General features: G+C 45.8%; 1 protein-coding gene across 1 annotated transcript; it reads right to left on the bottom strand.

The window, feature by feature from the left end:
* Positions 1-4,648: 4,648 nt before the first annotated feature.
* Positions 4,649-25,758, bottom strand: MALT1 (MALT1 paracaspase; the record flags this gene model as incomplete). Its single annotated transcript, XM_080362569.1, has 17 exons — positions 4,649-5,119; positions 5,883-6,008; positions 6,856-7,013; positions 8,127-8,276; positions 8,865-8,992; positions 9,600-9,674; positions 11,013-11,190; positions 14,490-14,693; positions 15,385-15,420; positions 16,271-16,297; positions 17,287-17,319; positions 18,035-18,131; positions 18,265-18,443; positions 19,270-19,420; positions 19,918-20,039; positions 24,308-24,474; positions 25,556-25,758. The coding sequence occupies 17 exons, from the start codon at positions 25,756-25,758 to the stop codon at positions 4,649-4,651; spliced, it is 2,505 nt and encodes an 834-aa protein (XP_080218695.1).
* Positions 25,759-26,209: the final 451 nt, after the last annotated feature.

Raw genomic sequence — 26,209 nt, 5'->3', positions numbered from 1 at the left:
ATTTGTGAGATTCTGTTATTTATCATTAAATTTTAACAGTTTTAAAACCAGAAGTGTTTGAAAAAATATTGATCCTTCTCAGCCACCTCTGTAAAACCCTTAATCACTCTGGAAATTGCGTATCGGACACATTCGTTCGCTTTCTCTCGTCATCCGCGCTCTCAGCTGGGCTGGTTGGTAAGTGCTCTGTGCCGTCTCTTACCGCAGGCGGGGGTCACAGGGCGCCCGTCCCCTCGCTGCGGCCGCGCTGGCCTCGCGGCTCGTGCCGCTCGCCTCCCAGCGCTTGTGTGCTGATGTGCGCTGTCAACTGCACAACAAATGGGTGATCACTATGCAGAACGGTGTTTTGTATACAGTGAACAGATAATAAAAGTTGAGTTGTCACAGCCATCGTTAACACCTCTGTCTGCTTTCCCTGCGCGCTGTGCTGCAGCAGCGCGACAGCGGGCGGAGGGTCCCGTGTTTGAGGCCCCCGCGGTGCTGAGCGCAGAGTCGCAGGCTGGGCGGCTGCCAGTGCAGGGTGGGCGCAGCCCCCGCACGGCCCGCGGCCCCCTGGGCAGAGGAGATAACCTCACCGCCCCAGCTCTGGCGTTAGTGAGCGAGCCGTGGACGTGTGATAACAGGATGGTGAACAGCAAAGCCTGATCTGAGCCCCGCTCAGCCCGCCAGGCCCCCGAGCCGGGTTCAAATGCCACGGTCCAGCCCTCGCAGGCAGAGAAATTGCATTGACCTGTTCTGAAAGCCTGGCTCGACCTCCTTCGCGGGAACGACGCAAACAATGACACATGCGCGACACGCAGGAAATGGCTTAGCTTCAGATAAGGCAAAATTTACATTTTGCACTTCATGTGTGCAAACAGCAGTGGAGGCAGCAAAGGCATCATCTCTCTGCTCAATACATTCTGTTATTATTTCTTACAGCTGTCCAAAATGTCCGTCTTACATAATTAAAACCAACTCGAGTTTGTGATACATCAAAATTCTAATTATACCTTTTGTACCTTATATACACCCTAGTTTGAACACCTTCGGCTCTGGCAGACAGGTGAGTTTAACAGGAAATGTCCCATCAGCAGATGCTGCTACCTAGTTACCTTTGTTCAGTCTGGGAATAAAGGGGGGGGTAAGGCACAAAAACATGTTTTCTTTTAGGGCCACCATCTGCCAATTTGAGAAGCTGCTGTCACTGATGACTCAGTGTCACTTGTATATGTAAAAATATTACCCATGTCATTCTCAGGACAGCTATGATTACGTATTAACTTTATTATCTCTACTGACTGGCACCAACGCTTTCCATACCGATTTCCACTGCCACTGAAACAGAAGCAAACGACTGACCGGGCCGTGTGAGCAGCGCCGGGACGGCCCTGCCGCCGTCCTGCGCGGCTGCGGCTGCGGCGCGGGGCCCGGCGGAGGCGTGCCCGCGGCTCCGGCCTCGCGCGGCAGCGGGCGCGGACACGCCGTTTCTGTCGGCTCTCGCCCGGAGCCGGGGCGGCGGGCGCCACGATGAGGCCCAGCGCCGCCTCCTCCAGATGGGGAGCTGCTCAGCCAGCAAAGGCCAAGGGCATGAAATCCAAAATGCCAAACCTAAAGACCAAATGAATCTTAAGCTGTTATTTTTGGAGAGTTCTTTATAAGCCTGTCATGCTCCTCTGTTCCTATCACTCACCAGAAACAGGATCACTCTCAGAAGTTTAATGCTGCATTAACAACGGCTTCTCGCATTTAAATTACCACATTACTGCGGCGTGGGGAGGGAAAGCGGCACAAGTGTACCGGCCTTTCTGAAGCGTGTCTGCTCTTCCTTTGCCAGAGAAGCACGAGCTTATTTTGACTACCTGGAAACCTTTCCTCCAAAGCTATCCAGCATCCAAAACCAAACAACAAACACTAAGTAACCTAACCTAGCAGGTACTCCAAGCAGAAAGTATTATCCCTAAACAACTGCGCTTCAGAAAAAAACCCCAAGGCTTCAGTTCAGAAAGGGCACCCCAAGGCAAAGAGCTTTAACAGATGCCCACGTTTAGTCATGTGTTTTAATCCCATTGATTTCACTGGCATTTAAATTTTGGCTGAATTTATGCATGCTGAACTTTTAAAGTGCTTCACTGGATCGGGGCCAAAGCAAACGGCCGCCTCCTGCAGCCTGTCCTTTAGAACCAGCGTATTTCACCCTCCACGCCAACGATGGATACAGTTACGGGGTTTCTGAAGGCAGGGACACGGTAAGAAATGCCTTCCCGTGAGCATTCCCTGTGCCAGCGGGCTCAGAACAGGGTTTCCCCCACAGGCAGCGTTTGTCAGACCACGTGCACACGTCCCTCTCTGGTCTCTACGGTTCTGTGACGTTCCCTTTACCGTGTTCAGGTAACTTACGGTTTGAGTGCAGATCCCCGAGGCCGATCGGCTCCAGACGCCCGCTGCTCCCGCGGTGCCGCCGCTCCGGGCCGCGCCGACCTGCCGACACACAGCCAGCGCGCAGCCAGCCCGCAACCCGCCGCCTTCGTAACGGGATTCCTTCTCCAGCCGCATCTGCCAAGGAAATGGTCTGAGTGTCACTGAAACTCGTTGGGATCCCTTTGTGAGGTGACGGACGAGGGCCACTTTGCTTCAGCCAGCAGTGCAGGGGAGACATTAGGAGCCAGAAGGCAAAAAAACCCAAAACTGAAAAAACCGAAGTGCAGAGTGTGCAAAACCTGTACAGGCCCAGGGCACAGACAGGTTGAACTGCAGCTGAAGCTCACGATTCAGATTGCCCCTTCTTTTTTCTTAAGGAAACTGTTTTATTATATGCCTTGTTTGAATACAGATTGGGGGTTTTTAAACTGGGAAGAGTAGAAGAATATAGTAACTACATATGCACAGTTATGTAATTTTGTGAGCAACAGTTTATTATACAGTAAGAAACAGAATAAGCTTTCATACAAATTAGAAAACTGTGACAAAGTATCAGCTAAATATTACCGTACTAGGTCATGTCTCTCACCACATTTCTAAGTCAATTACACAGGATAATTAATGCACAGGCACATCTCGCCCATCAATAAGTATTTCACTATGTAATACCCTCCAAAGCAGAAAGTCAGACACTCCAGCTCACTTCAAGCACAGCTGTCATTTGGAAATAACTGCATTAAAACCCACGGACATACCTCCACCTTTCAGCACAGAGCAGCCTGAAGACAAGAGCTCTCACGCTGCAGGAGCAGCGCCCCAGCGCCTGCGCCCGCCCCGCCGGCACGCCGCGCCGCAGCTCGGGCTTCAACGGGCTGATCCACCGCGGCGAGGACTCAGTTATTCTAGTTTTGCTACCTGCTTAATGAAAACTGCTACAATAATTTCTCTAACGTAAAACAAATGACTTGATGACAGGGATGTTAATGAAAGCAATACTGCTTATCAGTACTACCAGGGCAGAAGCAATTACAATACTTTGCTTGCTATGAACAGGCACCTTCCCCCCTATTTCCATTTAGTGTTCTTCCGGAACATGAAAAGACCACCTTTCCAGAAATCAGATCAGCAAAAATCTCAGGTGTGTTACTTAAAAGAAACATGATCATAATAAAAACAACCCAGGACAGTATGAATTGTGACTTTGCTCCCTCTGATAATTCGTACTTCTCTTAAAAAAAATTTTTTAAAAAAAGGAAAAATAAAGAAGCGATGCTGTTTGCCCGCTAACCGAGCGCAGGCCCGGCTCCCGCGCAGCGCCCCGCGCCCCCAGCGCCGCGGCACGCGGGCCAGGCCGGGCTGCAGCGGCACCCCAGGGACTGGCGTGTCAGCGCTGGCCTAGCACAGACACGAGGAGGGAAGGAATCTGAGGCTGCCAGGAGACAGTTCTGAACGCTGCAGTATTCAAACACAGTACATTCACTTCTGCAAAGCTCCCCCTTTGCTCATTCATTTACATTTTCAATAGGAGGCTGTTACAACATATATAAACACATAATTTTAATACAGTTATGTAAAAAGAAATCCCTGGATATTGAACAACTGAAACTGAAAGATGGAAGAAAGAAAGGTACATTTACCATTTTGGAGCTAATGCATTTTTTAAAATCATGTTAAATTGTAGAGGACATGAAAATTCATCTTCCTGCTTAATTCTGTCAACATTTTCTCCTCTGACAGCTACAAGTGTTTATCTTGGTTCTGTACAGGACGAGCAGTTCCTCTCTGAAAACAGAAGATTTATGAAAAATAGATTTACGGTCAATCCTATAAGTCCCGTAGGTACTGGAGACGCAGCTGGAAGGATCCAAGCCTTTACCATCTCAAGAGAACCCACCACAGCCAGGATTCTCTGCACTCATCCCCTAACAGCTCCCTCCCAGAAATCCATGACTGCCGGAGCTCGTTAGCTGGACCGCCAGAGAATGGAATGGGAAATAGAGTTCAGGTACTTCCCTGTAACAAATGTCAAACGGTAGGAGAAAAACATAAAACCCATGCCTTTTTCACTCCTAAATCTCCCAGTCCAGTTTTGTCTCTCTGCATCTGAAAAGTTTTGGTCATGATCTCATTCCTGGTCCCACCTCCAGACCACCCAGTCCCTCCGTCCGGAAGCCCCGAACTCCAGCAGACAGACAGCCGGACAGACAGACAGCGGCAGGTCCCCTGCTCAGGGAGATGCCCCAGCACGTCACGGCTGCTGCTGCGCAGGGAACCTGAGGCTGCTGGAGAGAAGGAATTCCAGTTCAACAGTGTCGTCAGTGGTCTCCACGGGTACGTTACTGTTTCCCACAGGGCGGGAGTAATTCTGTACTTCATGTCTGGCAGCCAATATCCTGGAAGTCCCACTGCAAGAGCATGCCTCCAGCTGTCTGATGTTGCCCGAGCACATACGGTTCGGATGGTAAACGCCTGGACAGGAATTTGGTTGGCAATGACTAGGGATGTAGTATTGACTTGCCACTGGACTTGATTCCATCTGATTATGAAAAGGATCATTAGCCACGCAACAGGTCTGGCGGCAGTTCTTGGTTTTGAATCCATGATGAAGGCCTAGTTTAGCAATAAGGGGCTTCCCAACATTAACTTCCTTTCTTTCATCCATTGTATCTTCTATTCCTGGATACTCATAGTGCAAGCAAACAGTGAAGATCAAGTGTTCCTGCGGAAGAGGAAAGGTGGAGGGGGGAGAGATGGGGAAAAAAGTTACACTTCCACCCCAAATTAACAACATAGGAAACACTTAAAGAGGCAGAGTGTGCTGGAGAAGGAGGCTAACCTACACACGTACCACAGGCAAGGCTTGTTTACCAAGGGCATCCTTCAGTTAATTCGTGCTGACCTGACAGTCTTTATTTCTAGAAGCACTTGTATTACACCAGCTGCCAAAAGTGCTGAAGAAGAGATACCAAGTGACGTCCAGCACCAGATTTTCATGACGCAAAGATACACAGATCAACTTAACAGTGCCACAGTATGTTGAGAACCTTTCAAAACTGCGTGCCCAAGAGCACAGGTTGGAACGCAAGGAGACGGTACGGAGCATTTTCCTCTCCTACAAATAACCTTGCAAGATGCAGCTCTGCTTCAGGGCACATTCTGCTTGTACTACAGGGCACAGGAACATCCTCGCAGTGCATAACAGATCTTCGCAAAAATCATCCCCTTGCCCAAGCTCAGTACGGGCCTAGAAAATACGAAGTGCCTTGCACGATGCTATCAAGATTGCACATGCATCAATTCCATGGCTTTTGTTTTTCAGCTAAGAAACTAAAGTCAATAAATTATGCTATTAGCCATTTTTTCCCTCCAAAGAACATGTTACTTAGAGTGCAGACAATACAGAGTTACCTCAACAGAACTGCAAAGCGACACGATTAATCTAAAGTATCTGAAAAAACTTGTGAAGAATAATAGATATTAACCCTCAGTTTCTGCAGCGAACTCAGCCTGGTGTAGAGGCAGTGCTTGGGAAGGTCCTTGGACACCAGATAGCTCCCCGTTTCCTCAGGAGTTCCTTTGTTGGCCTCTTTAGGATCCACATCCAGGTCCTGTTGCAAGAAAGAAATGAGAACTTAGTTGAAGGTACAGAATCTGTACATCATAAAATAGCCATATTTCTTTTTATAAAGTCAGGACTTTCTTCTTAAAAGAAAAGAGAACACCAGTCTTGGATTACCTGCAAAGCTGCAGAAACCCCTGTTAGTGGCAGGCAGAGGGGCCACATGTGGGCAGGTCACCCTCCTCTGCCCGCAGTTCCTGCCAAACCTGCTGTGCTTGCTTCGGGGCTGCTTTTTTGTTACCTAACCTCTACCCTGAGGGACAGCACCTAACACTTACTCTGTGGGCTAAAAATACATGTAGTTATTATGCACATTAACTCAAATATTTTATTCATAAGGCATCAGAAGTGTCCTGTTTGTTCTACCTACGAAGGTTTTCTGCCCCACGTCCTCTTTCATAGACATCAAAAAAGAAAGTTTTTTGCCCCGAGGAGCTTTCTGGTTTACTCCTATCCTTCTCCTTACTGAGATCGGCTGAGTAACATCAATGTAACTCGACAGGATCACTCAGGTGCAAAGAACTGCAGAACTAAAGCCTAAGAAAGCTTGTCTTGCAAGGCAGACGTGTCCTCAGCTCACTCAGGAGCTACTGACATTCAACTTCCTTACTTAATGTAACAAATACTTAACATTGGACAATGAAAAACAAAGGAGACTTTGAAAAAGATGTTCCCAGATTAATTTTTATGGATTTTCATCTATCTTAAAAATACGCATTTTAAAAACCAGTACGTGTGCATCTGTACAGACACACGCACGCAGACCCGCTCTTTCCCCAAAGACGCAGCTGGACGGGCAGACCAGCGATCAGCCAGGCGCCGCGGGGAGCACTTACGAGCGCGAAGTCCGTGACGTAGGCTCTGCAAACCGCTATCTCAGGTGGCTTCTTTACTATGCGCGTGTAGATTATCATGACATTGGAAAACTCGGCTGCGAACCCCAACTGAATCTGAACACCACATTTGAATTCAAGATACATACTTTCTGGAAGCTCTGCAAATAAATAATGTATCATCACATTCTAAATAAAACATAGCGTTTGCATTTTCTCTTTCTTTTTCTTTTTCCGCGCTGCTGTAACTAAGACATGGCTTACTGACACAAGAATGTTTCCGTATCCGTAATCAAACCAGGAACGGTGATACGGTATATATCCAACATATAGGAGACTCAGCTATAGCATGGTAAGAACCTTTGGATTTGACTGCAGAACAAGTTTCCCATTCAATCTTTCCCTTCACAGCCTATGCACACATTCACAAAGCCCAGCCTGCAGTGTTTGTCCTCTTTACATCTGGGATCTTTCTCAGCCCACAGGAATATACCCTAAAGTACTCTAGGATCAACGACACCATTCTGTGCGTGTATGCTTTGCACTGATTCTTCTGCTCCCACTGAAGTGGGTTATTTATCATTATTGTAGACAGAGCTTTATACAAATATAGAGGCTACTCTTTTCCTAAATTCCAAAGATGTTCTCTTCTATGCATGGCTTAACGCAAATAAACCATAATGTCTTCATAATTTCTGTTTTGCATTTCAACCAATTAACAAACAAGAATTGAAAGGGTCTGCCGGCATGACTAGTTACTTCTGAAAACGCCACCTCTGACCCTCTGCCCAATCCGTCAAAGAAATTTCAAAATATACTCCAGCATATTTAGGTGAAAAACATAAAAAGGTTTCAAATCTCAGCACCCTTGTTAAAAGAATCCCAGAAAGCCTGGAACTGATCTCACTCTTAGTTTAGTGTTCTTGGTTGTATACATTGAAACTTTTCATCATGCCCTTTCACCACAGAGTTCACCTGGCTATTGTAGGTGACGACTTTAGAAGGGGATTAATGGTGGCTCAGAAGTGTCACTGTCAGACACAAACGGACTCTTAGGAGATTATCCCTGGAGGCACACGTCATGCAAGCCTCCCCTGCAGCCTTTGAGAGGTCTCAAAGACACTCAGGGCAAATTCTGCATGTCACCTTGTTCATTATAATAATTCAGATTAAATTGAATTTCTTCCACTTCCATTCAGCATCATAACCCGCAGGCTAGAGATTATTTTTCCCATTGTAGCAGCAGGATCACCCCAAATCAGACTGTACCGTACCGTGAGCTTTGGCCCACTGCAGGTTCCGTGCCAGAGACTCTGCAGAAGATGCGGTTTGTCGGATGGGATCAGTCAATGCCCTTTTCTCAGACAGGCTGCTGCGGATCTCCAAAGCTTGTTTGCCTTTGGTAAGGTGACACTTGCCCATATCTAAAAATAAGATGTATATGTTTTCTTTCAAAATCAATGTTTGCACAGAAGCAGTACCTTTCCCTCAACCGTTTTCACTTTAGCACTTCTCCTATCAATTAGGAAAGACAATTACTGAACCAGGCATATTAAAATAGTGGATTGCCCTTTACGGTATCCATACATCCTTTGATAGAGAGCAAATAATTATGGTCATTAGAGCACTCTTTGAAGTAGGCAGGACTCAGCTGTTAAAACGAATGTGGAAATGACTGGATTAGCATCAGCAGCTAACACCACTGGACAAGAGTAACATGACAACTCAAAGCTCCATCCAGAAAGACACTCAGAAAAATATGGTTCACTAATAAGAAGAGCATAAAATTGATCACTATTAAAGATGCTCACATCCCTTTATAATATCATGATCTTTGCTAATGTGCTGCTCAGTAGCACCTGCTTCTCGATAAGAGCTGCTGCTTTACCGAAATGCAACAAGAAAGAGCTTAAAATAGTTTAACACATCCACCATTAGATAAATGACATTTAAGCAAAAAGGTTTCTAGTAATGCAGGCTGAGAAGACTCAGTGCAGTGGGCTGGAGTTCACCTTCCGCAACCTCATCAAGCAGTACAGTAATCTTCTTGTCCTCCAGCAAGCGGTCCTTCAGGAACTTCATGAAGATCCCATTGGCCAAACCCGATTGCTGAATTTCAAAAGCTTCTGCTCCCTGGCACCTATGAGATCACCAAGATCAGAGGAGGGAAAAACCCTGAAACATCTGCATGATCAACATCAACATGAGGACAAAAGGAGTAAAAATGAGCACAAAATGGGGGAAAGAAACCCTACAGCTTGAAAACCAGGTTCTGCCTAAGGCCAACCTGCTCCTCGTGTTCCCTCGCAAGCAGCTCATCCTGGGAAGGTTTCACTTGCAGTCAAGCCACCGACCAGAGCTGAAGTCAAACTGTTTATCGGAGGAGCTTTAACTTGTCACAGAAGAATTCCTTAAAGCGCAACTACTGCTATTCAACAGCTCTTTCCTCTAGTGAACACGGCCCAGCAGGCGCTTGGGCCAGGTGACCTCGAGTTCCCTTCCCACCCAGCCCGTGTGTGGTGCTGTGAAATACTGGCAACCATTACAGACGCATCTGCACAGTCACACCGTGGAATGACTTAAGGAACGACGTAAAAGAGAGAGCATGAGGACACGGACATGCACATAAATTAGCGGTCCCTTAACACCACAGTTCCTGCTCTTCTGTAACAGCTTAGCTATACAATCTCAGCGGCCACTTCTGGCTTCAAACCCTCTGTGGCGCAGCAAGAGAAAAACTTCCTTACGTTGCATATCCAAAAACGATGTTGGCTGTAACCTTCAGAGCATCTAAGATAAGGATTGTGTCATCATATTCATTTCTGCAATAAATGGAAACATAAAAAAGTACAATAATAATTAGAGAAAAAATAACGGTGACAGATTCTACAGTTCTTCAAACTACCAAAACAGCACAGTTCAGAAACGGTGTCTTTTTTCTCTCCTACAATTCTGGAATGAATCTTGACTACTAAAAGACAAAAATCAACACTTCGCATGAAGACAATGTAAAGACACTTACATCATGCGTTACCCAGATGAGGGCATGCTATGTTCACCAATACAGAGTTCAGCTGCAATCGCCTCGAAAATAATTCCTGATAAGTAGCCATTTTAGGTTATAACAAACACTACCCAAATCTCCACTATTTGTTTTCAAAACATGGTGTCTGCATGGTCAGCATGAGCCTAACGTAGCTGTACTTTCTGTTTGGAGAGCGGACTGTGGACCTGAATTGGGTCGCCGGCATTGCATTAGTGGGGAAGCTCAGAGTACCCACAAACACCACAGCGCTAGCAAGTCCCTGTTATGGAACAGTCCTCAGAGACCGGCTTTCAGAAGTGCTGACTGGAGAACCGATTTCAAAGGCAAGTTTAATCGGGCATAGTAGTCTCCTACCCTGGAAAGAAAACAGTACTTTGTTCAGAAAAACTGGATAAACCAGTTGATCTCCAAGCTCTAAATAAAGACACAACATCCGCAGCATAAACACAGTCCACAAAATCCACGTCCCTAAAGAGTTCTGAAATATGCACTTCACCTGAGCCCTCCTGCCAAATTAACGTCTGTGATCATATGGATTCTGCCTCCTCCCTGTAACCATGAAGATGGATAACGATGCAAGGGGAAAGGGTAACTTGTCTTCTTTAAGATGCCTAATTTCACTTTTATCTAATAAGACTGACACTTTGTAACTTTTAAACAACAACAACAACCAAAGAAGAAATAAATGTAAGTCAAATCAAGAGGCAAGTATCTGCCCACCGAATCAGCCTCCTCACCAGCCTCCCCCTCTCCGCCAAGGCCAAGGCAACGCGGCGTGCGTGAGCGCCGCTGAGCGCCGGCGTGCGTGAGCGCCGCTGACCAGCGCGCCCGCGCAGGCCGACAGTCCCGCAGCTCCCGCGGGCAGCGAGTTCCCGGCCCGAATAGACACCTCTCCTCTGCGCGACGTCCGGCTCTCCTCAGGACCCCCAGGTCTGCTCCAAGAGGCTGTTCGCTTCTATTTGTTTTTAAAATAGGCGCCATTTTAATCTGTTGCTGCAGTGAATCAACTGAACTTCACAGTCACTTCCCAAAAGTACTGTCATTATACCCCCTCCTTCTATTGGAAGCAAAACCATCCTACAAACATGTAATGTCAAGAATTATGAGATGATACCTTTTCCGACACATATCCAGCAGGAACACATTGAGTCCCGTCTCTTTCGCCTGCATCAGTTTCAGGATGTTCTGCACACACAGGCAGTTTGCAGATCGGTAGGGGTTTGGAGCATCGACAGGAACCATGAAGCTGTTTCCATAGTTTTCGTAGCCATGGCCAGCGTAGTATAACAGACCTGGGAGTTAAAACATATGTGGCTGGAAACACACTTGGAGAGCACATCGGAACACCTCTGTAAATACCAGCACCGTCACGCACTACGTCCGCACTACGTGTCTGTGGGAGATGAAGAACATTCAAGCTACTCCACACAGATTTTTTAATATCGATATGTCTTTGTTAATACAGGAAGGAAGGGGAGGCAGGGAACGACGTAAACAACTTCACAATACACAGACACATCAGGTTACCAAAAAATCACTCATGCAATAGAATCAATTAGATACGTGCATCAAAACCACAAAGCTAAATTCCCTGAAAACAGAGAGTTATGATCTCTAACAGAAACAATCTTATATATGAGAAATAATCTCATGTATGAGATAAAAGCCATACACATGAAGAAGGAAAGGGGCAGCTGTAAAACACGCTCTCCACACGCGCAGTTACAAAGCTGCGAGTGGCAGCGCTGCCAGAGCCCTGCGAAGCGGCAACACCTTTATTCCGTTAAAAGTTAGACCTCTAAAGGGCATGGAATGTAAAGCACATGATTAAAAACCTGAACAAATAAAGGGACTATTGGACTATTCATAAGATTCCAGTGGTTACCCAAGACCGAGTGGTTTCAAGAGAGTCAAAAAGGAAGTCAAGGCCAAGTGCATGACTGCACCTCAGGTACTGAGTTAAAGCAGAACGATTATATCTGATTTCCACAGAGTCTGGATCTGGACATAAATCAAGGTTCTATTGGAGATTATATGGATCTCCAAGTGTATGTTAGATAAGTACTTGGACTGACAGAATGGAAGAAGTATCTTTCATGTAAAGCACAATTTATCAGAGTATTTCCTCAGAGAACACAAATATCTCAGAAATTGCGACAATATTTGTTTTATACCCTTGGCAGATGACTGTGCTATGCTTACCCTATGAGTACCTGCAACGGTTAATACGCTGAGCTCACGATCAGAAATAAATCTGTGCATACCCAGAGTAAGCACAGTAAACATGTTTGGAGGGCCTCATCAGACACCTCGACACAACAGTTCTAAGTAGGCTCAAGTTCCTCACAGACGTCAGCGTCTACATGATATCTGCTGCTCTCTCCTGCTTTCTCTCTCTCTCTTGTTTTCAATAAAGTAGCCTAACTATTTTTAGCCTTTAAAAATACGGGTCTATGCTTTTACCCTTTGGGGAATACAATATTAATTGCACTCTACATTTAGAACCACATAAACTAAGACATTAGAGGAGACAATCACCATCAGTTTGTTCACTACTCCTGCTGTTAAGGAAGAGTATTTGAAATGCCACTTTCCTGGCAGTAAGCAAGAATTACACAATGTCATATCAGGCATCGCCAATATGTGTAACAAGGGCGAAACAGAAGCTGCCGCTGTGCCTCTTCTGTTTGGAGCTATGCCCACTAAAAATGCAATAAATCACCATCTATTTGTGCACTGACAGCATCTTTTACATGCTTTGAGCCATTAATAGCCACTATCCAGAAAGAATAAAATGATCGTTTAAATTGAAGTAGTTATTGCCAAACACTACTAGAAGAATGCTCTGCTTACCTTTCAGAAACATCAACTTGTTGGGGAAATACAACTGCAAAAATATGCCTTATAAGGGCTTTCATAAGCCTTTCGGTACTTTAGTTTCTAAATTCTAACTGAGAAGGTGCAAGAACCTAAAACCTCATTCAAATATATAAGCACGTCTGTTTCCCAGGGAACTAAAAAAGAAAACTGCTATCAGAAAGCCCACTAAACTTTAGTGCCATAATTAGTCTTCATGTCATGCAAGTTTTGGCTCTGACATAAATGCCCAAATGTCAGATCAGCCAGTTCTGCACAGACAGAGCATCAGGTAACACACCATTAAAAGTCATTCTAAGAAATAATCTGACTTTGCGTTCCAAAAAAGAATCAAATAATGTTTTCTCGGGTGGTTGTTACTATAGGAATTCTGCATTTTAAACAGGACAACTGGCAGAACTTTTTGGCCTCTGTTCTAAATTACTTCTGGAGTCATTTATGCGACCTTAGCTTTTAGAAAAATGACACAAATAGCAGCAGTCAGCAACGAACACCTCACAGTCCACAGAAGAACGGTTCTTCCGCACCAAGCCAGGTCATCGTGGCCCTTTCTACCAGGACAGGGCTTTGCTCTGTGTTCCACTCCTCCACGCCCTCCCCTGGCCAGAACAGCCACCAGCTCTGTCTCGTGCTTTGTCCCTCGAAATCAAGTTCAGGCAAGACAAGGAATCCCAATACATGAGTAATCACCGAAGAATCGCTGCATACCCGTAGTAGCAAAGCATACCAGATCCGATGGGTTAGCCGCTATCCCAGCAGGGCCCTCCTGTGCAGCATGTGGAACAGAGCTTAAAATTATTACCAATATTCTGTTACAGGTATCTTACGAATGAATGTGTGACTCAACAAAAACTTATAGAAAAAACATCAATGTGTTACACACACATCTTCTAGTATGCATACTTGGCTTCGTTTGTCCTCCCGTAACTAAAACCAACCCTGACGAGCTGCTGCAGCACAACCAGAGCATTCTGCAGACAGCAGACGGCGGGATGAACAGAACGGTCCCACCAGAAGGCCCAGAACGGCTGCACGCTGTCCTTAGGGCTGCCCGGGCCTCCCCAGCAGAACACAACCGAGCAGCCCACGCGCCACGGGCCCGGCCTGCCCACACCACCGACCCGCGGCACGGGACGAGCGGACAAGAGGAGCTTATGAAGGGGTCCAAGAGGCCTCCTAAAGGCACAGGGGCTGCTGCCCCAGCCTGCAGCTCGTCTTCTCAGCCGCGGTTACACAGCTTCCAGCTACTCTGCTGCATGCTTGTCCTCATTATACATTAATACAGGTCACACAACAGACTGTTCTTGCTCTTGCCTGGCAGACTCCTGCAAATGAGTGCTAACGACCTCTTAGTGCAGACACGCATCTTCTGCACCGCATGTTGTCCAGTACGCTCTGCAGATGCAGCAGCTTTTAGCAGATAAGCACATCAGTGCTGTCAAACAGGAAAGTGCACTGCAGTGTTAGGAGTGGTTAAAGAAAAAACTGCAAACATTTCATCTGTCGTAAGAATAAAAAATAACATTTTAACCAAAGGCGAGGATATGCTGGTGGGTGTTTTTACCTGCTTTTCCAATTCTACATATGTGCTATTTGCCATGAAGTTCGTTTTGCTGTCACATATATTGAGCTGGCAGAGGTAAATACTAGATGTTTGTGTCCTTCATACATCACCAAGCTGACCGACTTCGGAAGGGGGATCACGCGTTCTTACCATATACTCCTTTGTCCAGAAGAAGTAAAAATTCATCCACTGCATTTCGCATCTCAGACTCAGTAAGATCCAGCAAAGAAACAACTTTGAAATCCAGCTGTCGTAGCAAATTGGTCAGTTCATAGACATCTACCATCGGCGCCTTCAGCTGGGGGTGATTCCAGTAGCTCATATTTCCTATTAACAGAGCTACCTTGTCTGTTGCTGCGAAGATCAAGGAAAAACAAAACCACGGCACCTTTATATACTCCATGGGTTCAATATCTTTAAATTCAATTTCTTCTAAACTGAAAACAGTACCCAGTTTCACTTCAGGCACAACACTATATGATTTTCAGTGTCATCCAACACCAACATACAGCTCAATTCTCTTCTCATTCAAAAAACCAGTTCAGCGCGGTCTGACAGTCAACATACCTGAACTGTGATGCATCTCAGACCGAACAACCTGTCACTAAGAACATCTCCCATTTCTTTCATTTTGCCGAAAGAGCAGACAATCGCTGAATTCCCCCATGCAAGAAGAAATGTAACACGTTGCCAAAGCTATGGCCAGTATACTTTCTCAAAACCCTCAAATTTTCTTATGTTTCTTAAAAATCCACCACACTGTTGAAGCATTCAAAGCAAGGGAGTGACACGCTGGCTAAGGCCGTGGCCAGAGGAATGCGAAACAGTAAACTGAAACAGATGAGAGGTTGTAGACACTCCCGGAGTCACTAAAAATACTGGTGCCGTCACCACGGTTTACTACTGAAAGGGCATGCAAGCATTATAAAGCACCACAAAAATATACACGAGCCTCACTCCCTGCAGCTACTTTCATGCATTATTACTGCACTAGCAGTGGCAGACGCAGCAAAATCTATTCCCAAATAAATACAAAACTACTTACCAACAGGTCTGTGATTTGACTGTTCTAGCAGGTCTGCTTGAAACAGATTGAAAGAGCAGATCATCAGTAACCAGCCATAGCTCCCAATGGCAGAACACGAACCGTGTGTTCCATACACCATAGTCTACTGGTGCTGCTCTGCCTAACAAGTTAACAGTTTAGGACAAAAAAAGGGCTCTTTTTTGTTTGTTTTGGTGGGGTTTTGGGGTGTTGTTCTGTGGTTGTTGTTTACCTGATTTCCTTCACCCCCTTCCAGCAAGCATAGCCTACTAGGATGTGAATAACTAGTTCTAGTCTTGGCAAAAGTAAATGTATCTTTGATGTCTAACCCAGGAAATTAGATGAGCTTTGTGACTGGAGATTTTGGGAGCGCTGGATCAGGGATAACCCCTTATGGAGCACTACTCTAGATCTATGTTTCTAGAATAAAAATCAAACAGGCTTCAAATCACATTAGCTCACTCCAACATGAATTTAAGAAATGTATCAACTCAATAAGTCATGGGTGACAGTCAGAGACACCTCCATCTTTTCACCTTCACCACCTGAAAGAGCAGCAACAAACTAAAACTTTAGGGACCAAAGAAGCCACAGACAAGAAAGCTAAAGATAATTTCTTCTGTACAAGTATACGTACAGTATAAAAGACAAGCTTTGTGTGATTTTACAAAGATAACAGCAGCCCTATGATCTACTATATTCTTCAAGTTAATTTATTGGAATCAGAAACCTGTGCTGCTCTTTATGTGATATATGTCAATATTAAATCCCCACTTATAAATACATTCAAATAACGTAAACTATATATTGTAACCCAGCTAAGCTTCAGTGATTTGTAACATAAAATGAAGATGAGAAAATAAGTCTGCCAAAACGTAGCACTTACCTGGTTCTTGAAGATCACTTAGCTCTTCTGTGGAGAAGTACATCAATAAGATCAGTTTAAACACAAAGAAAAAAATAGATTTTTGTTAATAAAAACTGTAAAGTGTCATGCCATTATTCATAGAAGCTGAACGGTGGAAAACAAACTGCCTTTCTAAAATACTTTTGGCTTTGCATTTCTGTAAATTTAACTTTCAATGTTTATTCCAAACACCGAGAAAAGACAATGCTACATCAATACACTAAGCTGTGCCAGACAGAGCGCTAGAACACAGTAGATCTCGAAACAGAGGGAAAACCACAGACTACGCCTCAAGCCCAGGCATGCAGGCAGCTTGAGGGAGAAATGAACAAGACACAGGAATCACCCGTTTCAAAAAGATGCCTGAAGGACTGCTGGAAAGGCAACATCCTGAGCAAGCAATCCTACTTTTCAGGGTAGTTAAATTACAGGTGAGTAGGAGGTTTCTGCACCGCACCCCACCAGGCGACGCAGACACCCCCAAGCCAGAAGGACGCGAAGGCTCAACTGGTCTCAGCAGCCGTGCCACGCGAGTGGCGGACTCGGGATCCTGGGCCACCCGGGCTCCTGAACAGCTTCAGCTCTTCTCGTAAGGATGTTGCCTCCGGACCCCAGCCAAAGAAATCTCATTTCACTAGAAACTGTAAGCACGTGACACGAAACCAGTGCAAAAACGGACACCTCTGACTACAGTGTGTTTCAAAAAGATGGACCCAATTTCAAATATACAGTGATTTCAAACTGGGTCAATCTTTTTGAAACACCCTGTATTACAGAAGAAGAAAGTAGCTTTATTTTTCACCCTTGTGCTCTAGAGCATGGTATCAAGGCAAAGAGGAGAAAAGCACATGCAGAAGGAATGTTGCATCACACATGCGTGTTTTAAAATAGACTGAAGCTCCAAAGCCAGACATGCTTTCCAGCAACACACTCAGCAATCCATTACCCCGCCATTAATTTTTAGTAATTGATTCACAACCAAAGATTTACTTTACCTTCTGTGCACTCCACTGCCATAGCTTTCCTTCCTTGTGTTTTAAGGGGGGAAAAATTGGGAGACAATTGCTCTCAGTTACGAGAGTCAGCACACAAAGTGGAACACAACGGTCACTTCCACGCTTCTCTGCAATTTGGCTCATTTTAAAGCAGCATAAATCAGCACCGACCACAGCACTGCACAGTAATTATTACTAAAACTCAGAAGTACTAAACTAGAGTATTTCTTAGGATAGGAAAAAACTTTTCATATGAATTATGCAATAGTATTCCCAGATGTATCTGAAAGCTATATAAACAGATCACCTTCTCTTCAGTTTACTGCAAATACATGTACGCACACTAAACCATGTTATATTCATATATTCATTTATTCTGTTTGCTATGAACAATTTCACCTGTCTTGATTGCTGAAGGACTCAGTGTAACTCGGCCCATATCACCAACAAGAGTTAAACTGGTTTTAGTTGTCAAAAACCATGAAGAATCTGCTGACAAGCCATGTACATGCTAGCATTGCTAAAAATTGGTAGCATTTCTATGCTGGCTACCATAGAAACTCCAAGCACTTTAAAACTGATAAATCTCTCAAATTCCATTTGCTGCAAGCAAGCACAGCTGTTTTAACACATGCATAATCTAAAAATACAGAAGATTATGTGCTTGGCTTAACTGAATTGATAAATTCAATCGATAAGAAGAAATTGATAAACCGACTGACCAATATCGAACAGAAAAACTCCTTACCTATAATGACTTCTATCTTCTCGCTGTCTTGATCTTCCTGGTCATTGAATACATGACACCAATACGTTCCCTGATGTTCCACGTCCACGGAAGGTACCTACACAAGCATCACCAGTCACGTCACCAGGCCTCCAGAGAATGACTTTTGTTTTCTTCAAGGAAGCTTTATGTGCTAAGTTAAAGGTGATTATGCATTAGTCCCCCCAGGCTGGCACTTTGCAGTAACTTACCGTGTAGATGTTTTTGCTCCCATTTGCCAAGGGAAATCCATTTCTGAACCACTGGTAATGAGGAACTGGGTTTCCAACGGCTCCACATTCTAGTACCAAAGCATCCCCCACTGTCAGGTTCTGCAGTTGGGGCTGAATACATATGTGCAACTTGTTTTCAGGCAAACCAATTAAGCCCCCTTAAAAAAAAATAAGAAAGGAAGGAAAAAAGAAGAGAAGGTGACACAACCTAAGCGCATACAGACTAACGCGAATGGACTTTCCTTACGCAAGTAACACACATTTGATTGTTGGCTGATCATCTATAAAACCCGTGAACACGCACTTCACAGCAAAAAGACTCAGTTTAACTCACGTGTTTCTTCCTTAAAGACAATTTCAGTAAATTGTCTTTACTATTATCTGGCTTGGTTACATGAAGTTGAAAAGACCGTATTAGCGAACATGTATGCTGCAACAGGGCTACCCATGGAGCCCCAGCCTTTCTTTCTTTTCCCCGGGTGCTCTGGCTTAGACCGATTCATCTGTCCTGGTCGGTACAATTCTAAGATTGTGATAGCCTATTGAGATCGGAAAAACTGACTGAAGGGAGATCCCTCACTCTGCTGACTGCCAAACCTTACTCCAGACCTCAGCCATTTCCCCATAGAGCAGTCAGCTCCTTCCGCTCCACAGTGTCTACGTTTTCTGAAGTGTCCAGGCCTCCAGCACGCACACGCTCTGCTGGAGGTTGCTGTTCTGGCCTAGGCAAGGAAAGACTTCTTTCTAGAAAAGCAGAGAACCTCATAAGATACTCCTTTACCCAAATACCTTTATTTTCAAACTGGCAGCACACGGATGACGAGGAAGCGGTCCTGATTGTTAGGCCAGAGCACTTGGGGCAGCAAGTGGACACTGCATTTTTAATCAGGCCTCTTTCACATCAGTGCAAGACAGCACCAGGGACCCACGTTCCTCTAACAAGCGGGAACACAGACTTCCAGAAGAAAATGCTTTTGCACTCACCATGAGAGGTACCCTGGACATCACAAACTTCAAGTCGTGCCCACCGACTGAACACGAAGGAAGATTCACTGTTCACTCGACAGATGTAAAAGCCAGAATCGTTTACGTTCACCGGATTCAAAACCAGCTCTGGAGAGGTACCATGGGGAATCTGAAATACAGGTGAACCAAGAAATATCTACATTTAGATGGATCTAATTGTTACGAGGATCGAACATGACAATATTTATTGCAATGTCCATAACACCAGCCTCAACTCCTTCAGGTTTTTTCTAAATACCATAAACTTACTTCATTTAAACAAATAACACTAACAGCCAGGGTGGCCGTTTCCCAGCAGGCCGTGTTAAACTTCTCGGTAGGCTGAGAGACAACCAACCTTACAGTTTCCTTACCGCCATGTTCCAAGATCAGCCTCCAAGGATGAAGTGGTCTGAATATAAGGGAGTATCTTATTGGTTTAGCACATTGATAGGGTCATTATGCAGTATTTCTTAAACTTCTATTTTTATTAGTACATATAGCAATCTTCTCTCCTTGTAAACAAGAGTAAGAGTCTTTTTTTTAAAAAAAGTATCACCCCACATGATTACCTATTATTTGGATCACTTATAAAAACAAAAATCTATATTCTGTATCAACTATTACCTCTTTTTCCTGCTTGAACCACTGGTAATGCACAAATGGGTGTCCCGTTGCCCAACAACACAGCTTGACGACCTGACCAGCGAGCACTGCCTGAGAGTCTGGCTGTACCACAATCTTTATACCTTTAAAAAAGAATTTACACTTAGAAATGTTTTTAAGAAATGCAATACCCCAATTGAAATGTGCTTTTAAATTGTCCTTTGAGCAAAGAAAGTCTCTGTCATTAAATATATTTGAAAATGATTTGTTTGTACTGTGTATACACGCAGTTCCCGTTAGTTATATGACTTCAAGACATTCAAAATTGTCTTCCATTACATAAAATCCATGCTTAAATTGATCAGTACTCTACAGTTTACTGAAGATGTGAAGTAGATCATTCAGGCAGCTCTCTACTCACTCAAGCAAATAATACTTCCAATGGCATCACAGATCCTTTGTGGGAAAGGTATTCTCAGTTTCAAGAGTTTGCTCACTCCCAACTATTGGAGTTGTTAATTTTCAGATTAAGATCAAGCACAGCCTGACAGATGGATAGGTTAACGACAACATAGTATATTTTTCTACTATTTCTCATGCAACTTTATGAGCTGATCTGCTTGATTGTGCCCCCTTCCAGCCTGCTGCACACTCCCAATCTGCTCACGGGGGGCAGAGCAAGAAACAAGGGAAGGTTTTGATGCTGTGCAAACACTGTTCAGCAAAAGCTAGGAGATCGGTGTCCTATCAGTACCGATGTGGTGAAAAATCAAGACCACAGAACCATGCGAGCTGCTATGAAGAAAATAAACTCCATGCTAGCCAGGCCCTGTACAAGTAGTTACAGAAAAATCACAGAAACAGTGAGCAGTACAGAGGCACTTCATCACCATTTCATTACTCTCAGAAACGAACAAGCCGATACAAAATAGGGGTGTGTACAAGATACTCAGTTTTTTTAAGAGGCAGTTTACTTTCCCTGGTTTGGGTGAAAGTAGTTCCTTCTTTACAGTTAGTGAAAATACACTGCAGAAGCTGAAAGCGCAGTCTGGTGCAGAAGCAACATTCCAAGTTGCTGGGGGAGTAATCCTACAGAATCGTATAAACCAGAAGCTGTGTAAAATAAAGCTGCAAAGAGATGGCAAGTGTCCCAGTAAAAGGCTCAAGGCTGTCCCTTGCTCCCAGCCTCTTTATTACACTCTGCCAGGAGTTTTCTTTTTACTTTCCATCCCCCCACGTTTAACAGCAGAGCTGCGCATCAGAACCTTCTCCTCATAGAGAATGTTTGAGGAAAGAAATGGTAACAATTTGATCAAGGGGCTGAACCCCGAACAGAAACCCATGTGGTCACCAGACTGCAACAGAGATGATGTGACATTTGGACATTCCGTGACCTCGGAAGCCGGCTGTATCAACTTCCCCCACACGCCATCCTGCTCTGAAATAGCTGATCACAGAGGCGGCTCCGAGACCTGAAAGTTCCCTGCCGTTCTTTCTCTACAGTAACTTCCCTCTGCACCCCAGCCCTGGAGATTGCCGCCTCGCCTCCTCGTTAACCGCTCCCATGCTGTTTTGCACAGCTAAAAGGAACGTGTTAAATACAAGTTTTGAGCATCATAACCATCTATCAGTAACCAAGACAAACAGCAATGCTATTATTTCAATTTCAAGGACAGAAGACTTGTTCCTTCCAAAGACTTACACTTTGTTTTTTTAAATCTCTCCTGATTCGCATTGCTAATATCCCTTAGGAAAGTAATTGAGAAAAACAAATTCTCTGTAAGATTAGTATTTCGCACTCCTTGGAAGCACTACAAACAAGTTCTAAGAAACCTGATTCATAATTTCTGCACAGTTTCATTTCTTTTCCTGCAACTCATTCAGCACGATACAGCTACTTCCTGCAAGCATCACAGAATTCTAATGGTTCAAAAAGAAAACCTTCTGGCTCAATTTTCTGAATGATTACAATGATACAGAAATAATTAATTCTTCAATTTTCCCTGGAAAATGCAAAACTTGATTTTTACCATTTAGGATGGCAAACTGACATTTATGGTTCCCAGACTTTGAAACGTGCACTGCAAATTAATTACAATCTTAACTATAATCCAACTGTTACATCCTTAGCTGACACACCAGTAGATATTATCAGTCATTTCTGGAAACTCGGACCCAACTGTTCACATTCAGACTGAAGTGCCTAAATTGCTAGAGCAGAGACCTGCCTGCGGAGGATCACCACCTCTTTGGCCTTGTTTCCATCACCACAACTCCGCGAGGCTGCACAAGGACTAGACTGTAACACCACAAACCGCATATTCAGCCTTTTTTCCTTCTTAGCCTGGGAGAAAGCTCTTCGCGTTTCATTCATTTTGTGCAAGTTCATGACATGATGAGGTTAAAAAAGGGCAGAAAAGGAACAGAGAAGTGACCCAAGGAACAAGATGCCCAGGCTTTCTCACTACCAAACCCGAGATGTATGAAAATTATTATTACTACTATTTCATGTCTTTAAAAGAGGAAGATGATCTTCTACGGAGTTAATCAAATGTGACAGTCAAGTCCCTGACTTCTGAGACAAACAAGTTCTGGAAGTTGGTTCTGGGAATCTCTGGTTCTCTGAGAGATCCTCTGTATTGCTGCAAACAAAGCAACGTCCCAGCTTCTAACAACACATCTCTGCCCTAAAGCTACTGAAGTAGCACCACTGCCAGAACAGACTACCGCGCAACACCAACACTGTGCTCTCATTAACGCGCACACCCATAGGCTCACCGAGATTTCTGTCACTATAACTGCACCAACTAAGCTGGCAGAAAACCACCTAACAAAGCAGAACGGTGCTACAGAGGCCCTACGCGAAACAAACCCCTTCCTAAAGGAACGTGAGCAACACTTAACCTCTTTTCAGCTTATTAGAACAAATGGGCAGCTGCAAATCTGTGCTTTGACTTCAAGCATCAGCCACTCCTGAACACTGAAACAAACTCACTGCAAATATCAAGGCATACCACTTCTTTTTAAGTAGTTCAAAACTATTTTTGATCTAGACTTTCTTCAGGTACCCTTTGCTTTGGTTTCTCTTGGTTGCTGTTTCTCAGTCTCTATGAAGCTACCCAGTCATCCTTTGAGGAAGTTTAATCCATTCTATCACAGATCATAATGTTCTTTAAGGGACTAATTTATAACAAGATCACCTCTGGTTTTGCACTGTAGCAAGAAGCTCTTGGTCCGCACAGCCCTACTTGTGCACTCCCTTGTGCTGCCTCACTTCTAGACTTTTTGTGAAGAAGCAAGAAGACTGTTAGCAGAAAATAACCTAGTTCTATCCTAGGTTAGTCTGTTTTTCTGTCCAATTAGTCTGTTTTTCTGTCCGATTAGTTGGTCTGTTTTTCTGTCCGATTAGTTAGTCTGTTTTTCTGTCCGATTAGTTAGTCTGTTTTTCTGTCCGATTAGTTAGTCTGTTTTTCTGTCCGATTTAGATCAAATATGCAGCAGAACTGATACTAATTGGACCCTTCCCATTCAATTAGGCCAAGCTATGAAATGCAGTTAATGAAACCTGTAACCTGAACAGACGGGTGGCAACACTACTTGTCTTTCTAACTTGACCATTTCAGTTCTATAAGCATCTCCCAAAGGCACAGCTTGGCACAGAACCCATCAGCAGAGGGAATGACAGCACCTGTCATCTCCATGCAGCCAAGTCCAAGTCTACAACAATACTGCATTAAGCCTGCTTATCTACTTGGCTTACTTTTAATCTCAGAATCATGTGAGCCAATTACTATGATAAACATCTGAATACCAATTACTGGAATTCAAACACTACAGGTGTTTTTACTTACTGTAGAAAATAATTACTTCAAGTGTTTCCAGCACGAAACACCCAGTGCAGTGAGAGCACAATCCAGAACTGACCTGAGAGGCCTGCAGAGCCTCCATGTGCTCCAGAACTGACCCGAGAGGCCTGCAGAGCCTCCATGTGCTCCAGAACTGACCCGAGAGGCCTGCAGAGCCCCCACGTGCTCCAGAACCGACCCGAGAGGCCTGCAGAGCCCCCACGTGCTCCAGAACCGACCCGAGAGGCCTGCAGAGCCTCCATGTGCTCCAGAACCGACCCGAGAGGCCTGCAGAGCCCCCACGTGCTCCAGAACTGACCCGAGAGGCCTGCAGAGCCCCCACGTGCTCCAGAACTGACCCGAGAGGCCTGCAGAGCCTCCATGTGCTCTAGAACTGACCTGAGAGGCCTGCAGAGCCTCCGTGTGCTCCAGAACTGACCCGAGAGGCCTGCAGAGCCTTGCTGTGCTCCAGAACTGACCTGCAAGGCTGAGGCACTGCAGAGCCTCCGTGTGCTCCAGAACTGACCCGAGAGGCCTGCAGAGCCTCCGTGTGCTCCAGAACTGACCTGCAAGGCTGAGGCACTGCAGAGCTTCCGTGTGCTCCAGGCCCTGCAGCAGCTCCACCAGCTCCGCCACCGTGCAGCCCCGGTCGCCCAGCAGCTTCAGGAGGCTCTGGCTGGGGCTCCCTTCCGGCTCCAGGACTTTGAGGGAACACTGCTCTAAATCCGAGGGGCTACAAAATAACATGAGAAAGACATGGCATAGAGCTTGTCAGTACTTTCTCCTCAGAAAGGAGCTGAGTTAAAAATCACTTGCAGACAAACAAAACCATTTAAAAAATTAGGGAATGGAAGTTCCTAGCTGATTTGCACATATTTGCAGTATTTCCTTCACATTTCAAGAGTTCAGAGGTTATATATACAGTGAAACCTCCACAGACAGAAAGTGGTATTAGTGAGTTGCCTGCCACAAAACTGGAGACAGTTGTACCTAAAGCTTCTGACCAAATGTATCAAGACATCTAATTTTCACTTTTTGAAGTCTCAGCAGAAAAACAAGTACAGGACCTTTCACTTTCATGAGCATAATTCAGAAACAGTAAAGAGTGAGTCAGAATCTAACTTGAAAGTCCAGGAAGACTCCGATTTTCAGCGCGGCTGCTGCGGGTGAACTGATGCACCCATCCGCGGCCACTGCGCCGTGACCTGCTCCAGGTCATCTCCAGGTACTAACGTGCTTAGTTTTAAATTACAGAGTTGACTCTTCATGGACTTCCAGTCATAGCAGACTAAAATAACACAGATAATAAGGAAATGAATGCAGCTACAAAAAGGGAGTACAAGATTATGTATTCCCGCTAAAAAGATTGTGCAGTGTTTCCTTCATTAAGTCGCAGCACCATGCAGACTTGGAGGCGACATACTTTATTATGCAGACCTCAGTGTTTTAGGGGATAACACAGAGAAACAAACACAGCGACAGGGGTCACGTTGTAGTCCTCAGGTTCTACTTCCCCATATTAATCACTACAGTCATAATGGAGAAAGGACACATCCTCATAACGTACATTCAGTGCTTCACCTTTTTTTGAGATACTGCCCTCTAAACAAAATCTTGAAAAGCCACAGATGTAAAACGATCAGGAAGCGATTTAGAGAACGTGACCCAGGCAGACATAGCTGAAGAAAACGAACGCGTTTACCCCAATACCGACACAAGCAGCTGGAGGGCACAGTCCCCAGGCGGTTTCCACGTTCCCGCCCGGACGAGCCCCAGAGGGCCGAGGCGCGGCCCGCCCGCCCCGCTCCCCTCACCTCAGCCGGACCGTGCCGCGGCTCCCCGCGCGCTGCGCCAGGTCCCGCCAGCCGCGGCCGGGCACCGCTCGGTCCAGCAGCTCGCTGAGCCGCCGCAGCAGCGGCTGCGCCAGGCGGCTGAGGGGCAGCGCCGGGCGGCTGAGCGGCAGCGCCGGGCGGCTGAGCGGCAGCGCGCCCGCCGCGCCCCGGCCCGGCTCCCCCATCGCGGCTCCCGCCGGCCCGCGCGGGGCGGTGCTGCCGCCCGGAAGCGCGCGCCGAGCGCAGCCGCGCGGAGCGGCACGGGGCACGCGGCGCGGTGCAGCATGGTACGGCGCGCGCGGCGCAGGGCGGCCGGGCGCGGTGCAGCAGGGAGCGGTGCAGCACGGCCGCGCGCGGTGTATCGCGGTGTATCACGGTGTATCGCGGTGTGTCGCGGTGTATCGCGGTGTATCGCGGTGTATCACGGTGTATCACGGCGCCGTGCAGCTCGCGCCGCGCAGCACGCGCCCTGCAGCACAGCAGGAGGCCGCGCTCGAGGCGCAGGTGCCGCCGGTCGCGAGGCGCAGGTGCCGCCCGTCGCGAGGCGCAGGTGCCGCCCGTCGCGAGGCGCAGGTGCCGCCCGTCGCGAGGCGCAGGTGCCGCCGGTCGCGAGGCGCAGGTGCCGCCCGTCGCGAG

The sequence above is a fragment of the Nesoenas mayeri genome, assembly GCF_963082525.1.
Source record: "Nesoenas mayeri genome assembly, chromosome: Z".
Classification (NCBI taxonomy): domain Eukaryota; kingdom Metazoa; phylum Chordata; class Aves; order Columbiformes; family Columbidae; genus Nesoenas; species Nesoenas mayeri.
The sequence above is the reverse complement of the archived record's forward strand: the minus strand, read 5'-3'. Positions and strand labels throughout refer to the sequence as shown.